General features: G+C 44.7%; 1 protein-coding gene across 2 annotated transcripts in view; it reads left to right on the forward strand.

The window, feature by feature from the left end:
• The first annotated feature begins 1,676 nt into the window (after nt 1-1,676).
• NT5E (5'-nucleotidase, ecto (CD73)) overlaps nt 1,677-12,823 on the forward strand; it is a 46,990-nt gene continuing 35,843 nt past the window's right edge. For both annotated transcript variants that reach the window (XM_011953500.1, XM_011953501.1), the window contains exon 1: nt 1,677-2,648. In XM_011953500.1, coding sequence (XP_011808890.1) covers nt 2,310-2,648 — 339 coding nt within the window. In that variant the 5' untranslated portion in view covers nt 1,677-2,309. The remainder of the gene's footprint in view (nt 2,649-12,823) is intronic.

Here is a 12,823-nt window from a genome sequence, read left to right on the forward strand (position 1 = left end):
TCTGTTTCCATCACTTGGAGAGAAGACCAAAAACACACATTAAACACCTGGAGAAAAAAAAGCAAAACCATATTAAAGTGAGATTGTAAGGAACTGACCAGAAATTTAGAAAAGAGAAAAACTAACTGCTGTGTGAAGGAGTCAAAGTAATTTCATGTTGACTTGAACAAGAAATTAAAGGAACCCTGGGCTTTGGCCTGAGGATAGACTGGGAATGGTGGTTTGGAGAGAAAAAAATGAGGACAGAGGGAATGTATGAGGAACAGTGGAAGGTAAAGTTGGCTGTATAAAATGAGACTTCAAAAGGCCAGTTTGCGAAGCTTGAACTTGGTGCAATAAACAATCAAAGGCCATTTTAGATCTATGTGAAAACAAATGGCATGCAAATGATATTGAAGCAGAAATCTGGTAGCATCCCCAGAACAGGAATTTCAGAACCTATTGCAGTGGCTTAGGTTTAAAAGACAAGAAACAACAAATGAGCAGTTCCCCGGTGATCAGTGGTAGGTCATGTTGATATCATGTACCCACAGATACCAGGCAATGAGAAAGGCACGTAATCTCTGTAGCATTCTTCCTAAACATCCACAGATTCAGTCCAATCATGAGAAAACATCAGACAAACCCAAACTGAGGGACAGTATAGAGAAACCAGTACCGTTCAAAACTGTCAAGGTTTTTGAAGACAACTGACTGAGAAACTGTCACAGATTAGAGGAGGCTACGAACACATGAAAACTAACTGCAATATGGTATCCTGGATTGGATCCTGGCACAGAAAAATGACATTAGTGGAACAGTTGGTGAAATTAAAATAAAATCAGTAATGCAGTTAATAGTTTTGTATCGCTGTTAACTTTTTAGTTTCATTGGTTATATAAGCTGTTAACATAGGGCAATATGGGTGATGCATATGTGGGAACTCCCTTTATTACCTCTGCAACTTTTCTGTGAGTCTAAAGTCTTTCTTTTTGAGTTAAAACAGTAAAACTACCAGTTCTTTTACCTGCTTCTAGCAGGTGCTCAAAGAGGGACAGAGCAAAACCTTGCAAAGCATGACATTAGAGGGTGTCCCAGAAGCAAGGGTCTTGTGTAGCCCCAGGCTCTGCTGCTTCCAAACTGCATGGCCTTTCTTGGCAAATGATTTACAATCTCCGAGCCTCAGGCCAGTGTCTTAAAAAAGGGCACAGAACGTCTTTTCAACAAATGGTACTAAAAAAACTGGATATCCACATGCAAAAGAATAAATTTAGACTCATACCATATATGAAAATTAACTCAAAATGGATTAAAGGTCTAAGAGTTTAAATTATAAAACTCTTAGGAGAAAACATAGAGGAAAATCTTCATAACATTGTATTTGGCTATGACTTCACTATGACACCGAAAGCACACGCGACAAAAGAAAGAAAAAAAAAAAAGGTAAGTCAAATAGAAAAAAAAAGACCAGAAAAGCAACGAAGGGCAGCATCCCTTCCCGTCCTGATAGCTGTCGGATTTTACCCCCATGGTGTTTTTGCTTCCAGGAGGTGTCCACGCGTCGCCACTGTTTTATCACTAAGGTTTTAATCGTGAATAAACGAGGAACTGGACTCGAATGATTTCTTAGTTTCTGAGATTTTTTTGTCTAAGCATCGTAGACTTCGTGCGTTCTCAACCCAATAGGAAGCGTCACATCTCAGTGAGCCCGAAACTCTCACAGCCCGAAACTGCAAGAAGCTCCTTTGCCTGGCCTTTCTTTACTCCTCCTGTCTGCCCCTCAGCTCGCTCATCTTTCTTCCCGTCCCCTCTCTCTTCCCTCTTTGGTTCTTTGAAGTTATGAGCTCGCTCAACCACAAACCCAACACAATCCATAACATTTCTCTTGTAGAAAAACCCGTGCCTCGAACGAGGCGAGACTCAGCGAGGACCCACGCGCGGGGTGAAACCCTCCAATTCCTTCCTCTCGCCTCCGAACGAGCAGCGCACCAGCAGCCGAACTGCCCGCGCCCAGGCTCCCTGGTCCGGCCGGGATGCGGCCGGTGCCCGCTCGCCGCCGGGAACAACCTCCCCACTCTTCCTGCTGTGAGCGGGTGCCAGCCGACAGCCGCGCCAGGGCCTCTCCGGGTGCCAGGGTCGGATCGGGTGACGTCGCGAGTTTGCGCCTGGCAGCCAAGCCGGCCTCCAGGCTGAAGAAGGACACGCCCCAGCCCTGACCCGCGCCCCGCCCCTCTGGCCAGGGCGCAGAGCCCCGGCCCTAGCTGCTCGCCCCTACGCGCCCGCACTCGCCCAGCTCGCCCGCTTTTGCACCCAGTTCACGCGCCACAGCTATGTGTCCCCGAGCCGCGCCGGCGCCCGCGACGCTACTCCTCGCCGTCGGCGCGCTGCTGTGGTCTGCGGCCGGCGCCTGGGAGCTCACGATTCTGCACACCAACGACGTGCACAGCCGGCTGGAGCAGACCAGCGAGGACTCCAGCAAGTGCGTCAACGCCAGCCGCTGCATGGGTGGTGTGGCTCGGCTCTTCACCAAGGTGCAGCAGATCCGACGCGCCGAACCCAACGTGCTGCTGCTGGACGCCGGCGACCAGTACCAGGGCACCATCTGGTTCACCGTGTACAAGGGTGCCGAGGTGGCGCACTTCATGAACGCCCTGCGCTACGATGCCATGGTAAGACCCGAGCCCGCGCCCGGGGTAATAGTCCCGGACTGAAGGAGCCGGGCTAGAGAAGCAGCGGATGGCAGAGTGTGGCAAGCCTAGGACCAGGGCGCGGAGAGATGTGGGGATAAAGTGAGACTCCGGCCAGTGTGCCAGCTGGATGCATAGAAGTCCCTTGGACGATTCTTCTTAAACGGATGTTATTGTGTCCCCACTAGGAGATGGGAATATTTAGAGGAGCAGGACCCTCTTCTGCCTGCGAGGGTCTTCAGGTGGGGTGCGTAGAAGCGCTGACAGTTATCCAGTGCTAGGGACCGAATCAGGTCCCTCACGCAGCTCTCATTTACTGCTAGGTCTTTCAAAGAATGCTTTATCTCAATCTAGATCTTTCGAAAAATGCTTTATCTCAATCTTATTGAAAAGGAAACAGCGTCAAAGAAGCTGAATAAATTATCAGGCACCATCCTCCCAAAAAGGGAGACGTGGTAAGAATGGACATCAGATCCCTTTGACCCTGGAGCTTGAGCATAATTAAGCTCAGAGCTTTGGGGCAGATTCTCTGTTTGACTACCTTCTATGTGACCTTGAACAAGTTATTTACTCTTTCTTGCCTCAGTTCTATCCTCTATAAAAATAAGGATCATAATTGTACATAGTACACATAGTGTGGTCTCTATATTATTACCAGACACATAGTGTGGTGTCTATAAATGTTATTATTACCAGACACGATAATATAGGGTTAAGAAAAGGAAAGAAAGAAAGAAAAAAGAAAGAAAGAAAAGAAAGAAACTTCAGAGAGAGCCAAAATGTGGAAACACTTGGGTTTCAAAGGATTTCAATAAAGTAGGTTTGGCAGCAGAGATTTAGGAAGAGTCCAGCTTAAGAGACAATGGGCTTAACTTAAAACATGTATAAAAGTTTAGTTCAAAGTCCCCAGTGTTCTGCTAAAGGTAATGCCTTTTTTGTTGCACTAAATTCTAGAAAAGGAGCAGAGGGGGTCGCATAGTAATAAATAAGTATAACCAAGATGTATATATGGTGGTTAAAAAAAAAAAAATCAAACCACAACCCAAATTTAACGCTGTGTAAAAGCCTTGAGTAAAGGGATTCAGCAGGACTGTGGAGAAACTTGGGAGAAGAAAACTTAAGAGCTTTGGAAGAGGAAGAACAGAGAAATCTCCAGAGAAAGGTCCAGAGAAATCTGTGAAGTCCACAAGCGTGGAAGGGAAAGGGAAGTGTGATCAGGCTGGGAAACAGAAGGCTAACAGTACACTTCATATGAGAAGAGCTTAGAGGTCAGGAGAGCACAATGCTGAGGGGTTTGTTTGGTTTTATTTTCCCCTCTGGAAGCTTGGAGAAACGAGGACAGGAAAAGATGATAAGAGGGCACCACTGTGTGGTTTTAAAGGTCCCTCCCCCACCTGCCACAACCAGAAAGCTCATTTTCATGAGATGAGAGAAGGGGAGAAAGCTCCCTCCATTCTGATGCTTCTGACCTTATCAGGGACACTCAGCAGCAGAAATTCCCGCTGATCCTTCAGCCTTCAGAGTTCATGAGGTGGGGCTCACCCGCATCTGGATTTGAACAAGAATTGTGGGTTTCAAGAACTCTGTGGTCTCTTAAGCATTGGTATTCCACAGCTACACTTCCCTGATACTTTGCACTCAGTAATGACAAAATAAATATTTATAGAATTGAATTTTTACTACCCTGTGTCTCCACTTCCTCCCAGAAGGGTAGAATAAACTTACATGTGTTTGTTTTATTTTGCACATAAACCACGGCTTTGTAGACTTTACTTTTTGTGACACTCCATTTCTCCACAATTGTGTGAACCCTTTTCAGTGGAAAAAAAAGAATGAGGAATTTCTAGTTTTCCCTGATAATATTTCCCTCTTGTAAGCCCAGTTGAGCTCCTAGTATTAATCATGGCATCAAATGTTTATGACAGGACATCTACGTGAGGCCTGAATAAACTGCTGTAAGTTACAGCCTATCTCTTCTGTGGATGTTCAAAATCCTTTTTGTTGCATAAAATTACTTTCTTTCAAATTTTGCTCAAGATAATTGAATTGGGTTCTGAGGAAAAATAGGCTACTTACATAATGTTGGCAGGGGGTTAAGATTGGGAGCAGATCAAATGGCAAGATGGCTGTGTCCTCAGGACTTACCCTATGCGGTTTGGGGGTTTGTCAGACATGATTTGACCAGCATAAAATCCTAGTTCTGTAGTGCTAAAGCATGTGCTAAAGCTCTGCTGTACTCCTGTGTTGCACAGATGTTTCACTGTCCATTGTTTATATTATACTAACCCTCAGAGAATTTATTGCTATTGTGGTATAAACGTTCCTCCACCATAACCACTCACCGCATATTGATTTCTAGGACACTGGGGATTCAAATCAGGGTGGAAACCAGTTGTGGAGGGGCATCTCCAGTTTCCTGGAGACTGGACCTAGTTCAAAGGAGCCACATAAAAGGACTGAAGCATATGGAGGACAAAGAGGAATTTCCCAGAATCCAGCTAAAACACAGGAGTCCCCTCGAGCAGGAACTTCCAAGGAGGTGTACACTCTCTAGAACTACTGGAGTAATCCTGATTGCTGTAGAGGCCCCAGGGCAATCCTGGAGACCCCCTGGACCCACTACTAGGCAGAAAACTGGGAAGAGGATGGCAAAACTCGCCAGTTAGTGTAGCTGTCTCAGTGAAAGGACTGTTGTCCCCTGAGGCACGAGGAAGACAGCGTGGAAGCACTGACAGTATGCACTTGGCCTGGTTACTTTCTCTGAACTTCATGTTCCTTAGCTGTAAAATAGCAGTGATAACCCCCAACTTGCAGAGGTTTGTGAGGAATGCATGAGATAACCCCTGCAGATTTATATTAATAGTAAGTGCTCACTGAAAGTTAGTTTCATGTGCCCTGGATGGGGAGGAGGGGAATTGTGAGGAAGGGAAGGTTTGGGTTGTGCATCAGCTTATCTGGTTCTCACAGCCTGGCAGTCTACCGCCTGCCTCCCCTCCACAATCTTACCTAAGTATCATTGCCTAAACTATTTTTGTTATATTTACTCATTGAGCAGACTTATGAAATCTCCCCACAGCACAAAATTGAAGGTATCCACCTGCAGAGGTGAGATTCTCACCATCAAGACAGGCTGTGGGGAAGGTAGCTTTGAGCAGGTCCCTAGGGTCCCCTAGAAGTGTGCCTTTTCTCCACTTGGCTCCGCTTCTGAGGCCCTGGCTGCTGAACCCACTTCCTGCTCATAAGACTGCAGCCTTAACCCTAGCCAATCGCTCCTAAATGGGGGAGGCAACAGCCAGGGTGGGAACCATGGCCCCTGCCTTTAACTCACCCAGGGGACAGGTTAGGCAGATAGAATGGCCCTTTGTTCGCTACCCTCCACCTCCCACATAGACAACATTCTAATGTGTTTGACGACTGCATATAGTTTTGTTTCTACATGCACTTGCAAAACCTTTATGTGCTTATATTTTATAATTGCATACCTAGTCCTGTTATTTAACCCTTTCTGTTTCTTACTTTTGTCCTGAACTTGTTGTTTTTATGATTTGTCCATGTTACCCTAGATGCACTTGTACCTATACACCACTGTGAATTGTGCTCTGTGTATTTTACCCACCTCCACGTATTTTACCCATCTGCTCCCTGGCTGATGGGTTTGGAGATGGCGCCTAACACCCTGCCTCCACAAATAATGCTGCTCCAAATATCTTCCTGGGTGGTCTCACCAGAGGATTTCTACCCAGGAGCACAATTGCTGGCCACAGGGCATACTTTGAGTACTACCAGACTGCTTTCCTCAATGACTGGTACCCTCCACTCTCTTCCTCCTACTCCCATTCCCAAACAGGACATGTAAACTTCCATATTTTTCCTATATGTCATGGCAGTATCCAGCTTTATTGTAGGTGTAAAATACACATTGCTGCTTTATTATGTACTTTTCTAATAACTAGTGAGTTTGGACCTTTTTTTATATGTTTGTTAACTTTTTAAGTTTCTTCTTCCCTAATTGCTTATTCATATTCTTTGGTATTTTTTAAATTGGGTTGGTTTTATATTTTTTGACTTTCAGGAGTTACAGATTTTGATCCATGATCAATTTTCGAGATTGCAAACGTATTAAGATGATGTTAGGTCTATTAATTTTGTCCATGGTGTCTTTCATTGAACAGAAATTCTTCATTTGTTGTAACTGAATTAATCTTTTTTCCTTGTGATTTGTGTTTTGAAAGTTCACCTAATAGTTTGCTAATTTAAAGCTTATCACCTTTAACCCTTCTCACTGGAAATTCAGAGATCACTACGATTCTTTCTGCCTTTTAAGAGATAAATCTACAATCTGTGGCTATGCAATTCACTTCTCAGCATCACCAGTTCCTCATCTATACAATAGAAGTTTGAACCAGCTTACTTCTGAGGTCCCATACATATCTGAACAACTGGAGCCCTACAGTGAAATGTTTTGATTCAGTGAAGGGACAGGAGGATGGGGCAAAGGTGTAGAGGCAGGAATCTACACAATGGACCAGGTCAGACCAAAGTAAGGTAGCAGGAATCATGGCAGAAGAGGTTGTGTAAACTCTAACGACCACCTGAGAAGTTTGAGCTGTGTTGCCATGGGCAACCATGTGGTTTCTGAGTAGAAGACAACTGTGGTATAATAAAAAATAAATATTTGGTCCTTGTCCCCAGTACCTGTCACAGAGCTCCTAAAACCCTAGAAATGTCCTAAGTAATAGAAACGTCCTTTGTGATTCATAATAACCCCATGATATTTGGGTTTATACTCCTGCTGATTTAGGGTGAGGTCCCTAGATAGCTTCAAGATGGAGCCAGTCACCAGCAAGTCCAAGGGATTAGGGGATCAAATAGTTGGAACTTTCAGTCCCACACACCAAAGTCCAGGAAAGGAGGATGGGACTGGAGATTCAGCTCTACAAAAACTCTTGAACAAGATGTGAGGAGCTTTTTGGTTGCTGAGCACGTGGAGGTTCCTGGAGGGTGCACACCCAGGGAGGGCATGAAAGCTCCGCATTGCCCCCATACCTTGGTCTATCCATTATCCATTCTTCACTTGGCTGTTCATCTATATCCTTTGTAGTAGCCTTTATAATAAACTAATGAGTGAGTTCTGTGAACTGTCCTAGCAAGTTAATTGAAGCCACGGAGGGAGTAATGGAAATCTCTGATTTATAGCCATTCAGCCAGAAGCACAACCTCAGGCTTGTGATCAGCCTGAAGTCAGGACAGTCTTGTAGAACTGAGCCCTTAACCTATGGGATCTGACAGTGTCTTGAGATAGTATCAGAATTGAATTCAATTATAGGACACTCAGTTTGTGTTTTCTGGAGAATTGCTTGGTGTGTGGGGGAAATCCCACACACATCTGGTCACAGAAGTGTTCTGTGTTAAGTGTGACAGTAGAGACAAAAAGCAGTTTGTGTGTGTGTGTGTGTGTGTGTGTGTACTTTTGCATGCTAATGAGATGATCGATGACTGGGGACCCCTAGATAGCTTCAGGAAGGGAGCTGGTCACCAGAAAGACTAATTTATGACTAGAGGGTTAGAACTTTCAGCGCTGCCTCCCCCACCTCTAGAGAGGGGAGATGGGCTAGAGATTGAGTTCAGTCTCCAATGGTAAATGAATTAATCAATCATGCCTTCATGATAAACTTTCATGAAGACCCCTAAACAGCCAGATTCAGAGAGCTTCCAAGTTGGTGAACATATTGAGGTGCTGGGAAGGTGGTGCGCACGAGTGGGCATGGAAGCTCCACCCATCCACTCCCATGCCTTGCCCTGTACATCTCTTCACTTGCTTGTTCCCTAGTCGTATGCTTTGTAATAAGCCAGTAATGGTGAGTAAAGTGCTTTCCAAGTTCTGTGAATTGTTCTAGCCAATTATCAATTCTAAGGATAGGGTCACAGCAACCTCCAATTTATAACTAGTTCGTTGGGAATACAGGTGGTCCAGGACTCTCGACTGGTGTCTGAAGTGGGGGCAGTCTTGTGCATTTGAGCCTTCTCACTTGTGGGATCTGATGCTAAGTCCAGGTAGAGAGTGTCAGAATTCATTTGAATTGTTGGACACCAAGTTGGTGTCCACACAGAACTAGGGAATTGATTGATGTGAGGAAAAACCCTCCCAGCTACATAGGCAAATCACAGTTTTGGAAGATGAGTAGAAATGGATGGGTGGGAGAAGACAGGAGAGAAGAGGGTGAGGAAAGAGGCCAGGCAGCAGTCCAAGTATGAGATGATAACGCCTAAACTCTGGTAACTGGGGAGGCCAAATCCACAGGAACCAGTTGCAAAAGGCAGGCTGTCTGGTAGGTATAAGGCTAAGAGAGTAAACGTAGGGGGTGAGACTGGGATCAAGTCCCCTTCCTACCACTTAGAATCTATGGACTGGGAGCAGGTTATTTAATCTCATGAAGCCTCCATTTCCACATGTGTGAGGTATGTGATTAATGTCTCCACACCTAGGGTGCTGTGGGGTTTAGAAGAGATAGTAGGTGCATATAATGTGCTTAGCACAGGGCCGGTCCACAGTAAGTGCTGGCTGTACTCGCCTTCTCTTGGCAGGGGTGGCTCAAGAGAGGGTGTAATCAAAAGATGATTATGAGGGTTCAAGCACGAGGCAATGGGAGAGTCAGCAGGTTTTAATGCTCCCACACAGGGGCTGGATTCTTCTACTTCAGCTTGCCGCTGACAGCTGAGGCTTGCTATCGCAAGCCCTGAAATGCAATCTGAAGACTTTTCCTGGACTTACTGGGCACCACTGGACTGTATAAGGCTTCAGCAGACAGGAGCAGTGGAAAGAGATTTGTATGGGACATCAGAATACCCAGGTTTTACTTCTTGGCTCTTCTACTTATTAGCTGTGTGAGTTTGGCAGTGGTTTCCTTATCTATAAAATGGGGGAATTGGAGAGGGTGGTCTATCACATGTTACTTCTCAGCACCTCAGCTCCTCCCCACCCCTCTCTCTTGCTTCTAATCTGCCCACATTACCTGGTTGTCTCTGGACAAGTCTAAGTTTGCATGACAACTCTCTAATTTCTCCTTCACAGTTATTTATTTATATTTATTGGCAGCTATTTCCTTGTGGAGAGATAGCATAGGTCTTTCAGGTGCTTCCAGTTGGCCACCGTTTTACAGGTGAAGAGGTTTCCAGGATGCTCACGGGATGTTACTCTGGTAGTAACAGAAATGATGGCCTGGGGAATGGGAGGAGCATGAGCCCAGTTTTGAGCCTGAGTCTTCGGGGCTCATTTATTCATTCAGTTCGCAAATCTTCATTCAGCATTACCACATGCCAGGCTCTCTGCTAAGTGCTGAGGATAGCAGTCTGGACCTGCTAGGGTGAAAATTACTGTTCAGAAAATAGCAGAGTGGGTAATGGCCATTCAAGTTCCTCTTAACCACATAGAGGGGCTGGGTAAGATCTATAAAGGAGAGAGGTTAAACAGAGAAAAGCAAAAGTGACTGAAATTCTAACACCCATGCATGGGGATTCTTGAGCTAAAGATCTGGTCTATAGAAGAAGACACATCAGACCCTCATATTTAGCATCAATGCCTAAATCAGCAGTGAGCATGTTTCTTCTCCTCCCCTAAAACCTTGTCTCTAAGGAGAGAGACAAGTGCTTACAAGGACTCTCATGTAAAAGGAAACTGTCAGAATTACTTTATCTTTGATCAGGAAGCCTTTCTTGGGAAAGACAAATTAGCAATACTAGTTTGGGAAGCTTGAAAGAGAGATCCTGTTTGCAATGACACTTTTAAAAAGGCAACAACAACAACAAAAGTAATTATTCCTAAAGCTCAGGTGTCAAATTGTGAATGTCTAGGGGGTTGTGGATCCCCAAGCCTTAGAGACAGGAACAGCCCCACTCCCATCCTGGGGATGTGGCCTCAGGCCTCTGCTTCCTCTTTTCCAGCCTAAACTCCAGAGCAGAGAGGGGCTGGATGACCAGCCTCAGGCAGGGGAGGGAGGAAGCAAAGGTAGTTTCTCAGCTCATCTTCTCCTTGTACTATTAATAGCATTTGTTGTTTTCTTAACTGAAAATTGGAGAGAACCAAATGAATCAACATCATATTGGCAGCTTTCTGTACATCACTCAAATACATCTGAATGCTCTGTATTTTGTGTTTATTTTCCTCAGTCACATAACCAGAATTTGAATATTCTTTTGACATTTCTTTTCCCTCACTTGAATAATTAGTCCTATATATAATCCAAACATTAGCTGGAGCCCTCTAGCCCCTCAGAGATATAGTTGAACCTTCCTGGCCCTCAATTAGTTGGGCAGTTAATTCTGAATGTTGATGTGCCTATTTTGCATGTATGGAGAGTTTATACATCCCCCCTCCCCATACAAGTAGAGTGCTGTCTATTCGGTACTTGCTTATTCATGCATTCTTTCAACAACCAAACCTAGGTGCAGCTGGGTTGAGCCCCAGGGTGTTTCCTGCCATTCAGTGGGATGCCGCATTCACCTGCTGTGGCCAACATTCCCTGGCCCAGGACTGCAGGGATGGAAGCCAATCCAACAGCAGAAGTGAGCAACAATGCCAGAAACCTATCAACCAAACCAAATGTAATTTGTAATCCTCCCTGGATGATGCTGGTGATTGGCAACCGAGCCCCGTCGTATAATAAATCAGGCTGTCTTTCATTAAAAAAAAAAGAAAGAGAGAGAGAGAGAGAGAGTCTCCCAATGTTGCCTAGGCTGGTCTCAAACTCCTGGGCTCAAGTGATCATCCCTTCTCAGCCTCCCAAAACGCTGGGATTACAGGCGTGAGCCACCATGCCTAGCTCAGGCTGTCTCTTCAGCTCTTCAATTATAGGGCTTCCTGCAACTTCAGCCCTTAACGAATGAGCTAGTGTGTAAGTGACTAGCTAAATAAATGTGCTGCACATCTCTAACAAATGGCTTTTTGACATTATTAAAATGTATTTATGTGGATTAAAAAACATTCTTTTCTTCTGCATCATGCATCCTGCACTGCTTTCACAGAAACTCCCCTTTCCTTTGTTTTCCTGTCTAACATTTCCTTGTTCCAGCCTCTTGTCATCACTCGGAACATTTTTACTGCCTCATCCCTCTAGTTTCCATTCCCTAGCCTAGCCCAGCCCAGTATTTTTTACTCCCAAATACCTGGAATTTTGCCTGATGTTTAAAGCCAAAACCAAATGAAAATGTGACGAACCAAAGGAGACTTTATTCTTCTGTGACTCAAAATCCTGTTGTTATTGTTAAATGAACCCTGTGGGATACAGTCTGGTATTTTTAACACCTTCTGGGGGTATTTGTCAATATTTACATTTGATGTGGCTAGCTTATAAAAGTCTAGTGGCTTTGGGTAAACCGTGTTCACTAAGAATAAGACCCAGAAGGTCATATGAATCAAAGATCGAAGAATGAAGATATTCTGAATCCAAGTTTCTTGTTTTGATTATTAAAAATACCTTGCAATTAGTTAGGCATGAGAGAAAGTTTGTGTATAAAGTCTGGCTTGTAATTCACATGAATTCTCTATACAAGCCAAAAACTACCTTCCCTTTGGGGATATATGATGACCTTATTTGGAAATTACTTTTTATGAAGTAATAATATCTCTATTCATATGCTAAAAAGAATTCAAAATAACATTCAATTATCATCTCTTGGAAACTAAATTAAATGGGTACTCACCCAAGTTGAAATGCAAACAAATGCATGATATCATTATGTGACCCTCCCCTACCCCTTACCCTGTCCATGGCAGATGCTAAGAAAAACTTGGCCCTAAGAAGAGAGAAGTCAATTGATTTAGTCAGCCTTTCCCACTGTGTTTGGACTGAGCCTCAGAATCCTTCTTATCCCCATACTGCAAGGAGTTACTGTCAATCAACTACAGATGGCACTCAAGATAAAATGATTTTCCAGGCTGAGGCAAGTGGATCACGAGGTCAGGAGATTGAGACCATCCTGGCTAACATGGTGAAACTCCATCTCTACCAAAAATACAAAAAATTAGCCGGGCGTGGTGGCGGGCCCCTGTAGTCCCAGCTGCTGGGGAGGCTGAGGCAGGAGAATGGCGTGAACCCGGGAGGCGGAGCTTGCAGTGAGCCAAGATTGCGCCACTGCACTCCAGTCTGGGAGACAGAGCA

Source organism: Colobus angolensis, unplaced genomic scaffold, assembly GCF_000951035.1.
Source record: "Colobus angolensis palliatus isolate OR3802 unplaced genomic scaffold, Cang.pa_1.0 Scaffold362, whole genome shotgun sequence".
NCBI lineage: Eukaryota > Metazoa > Chordata > Mammalia > Primates > Cercopithecidae > Colobus > Colobus angolensis.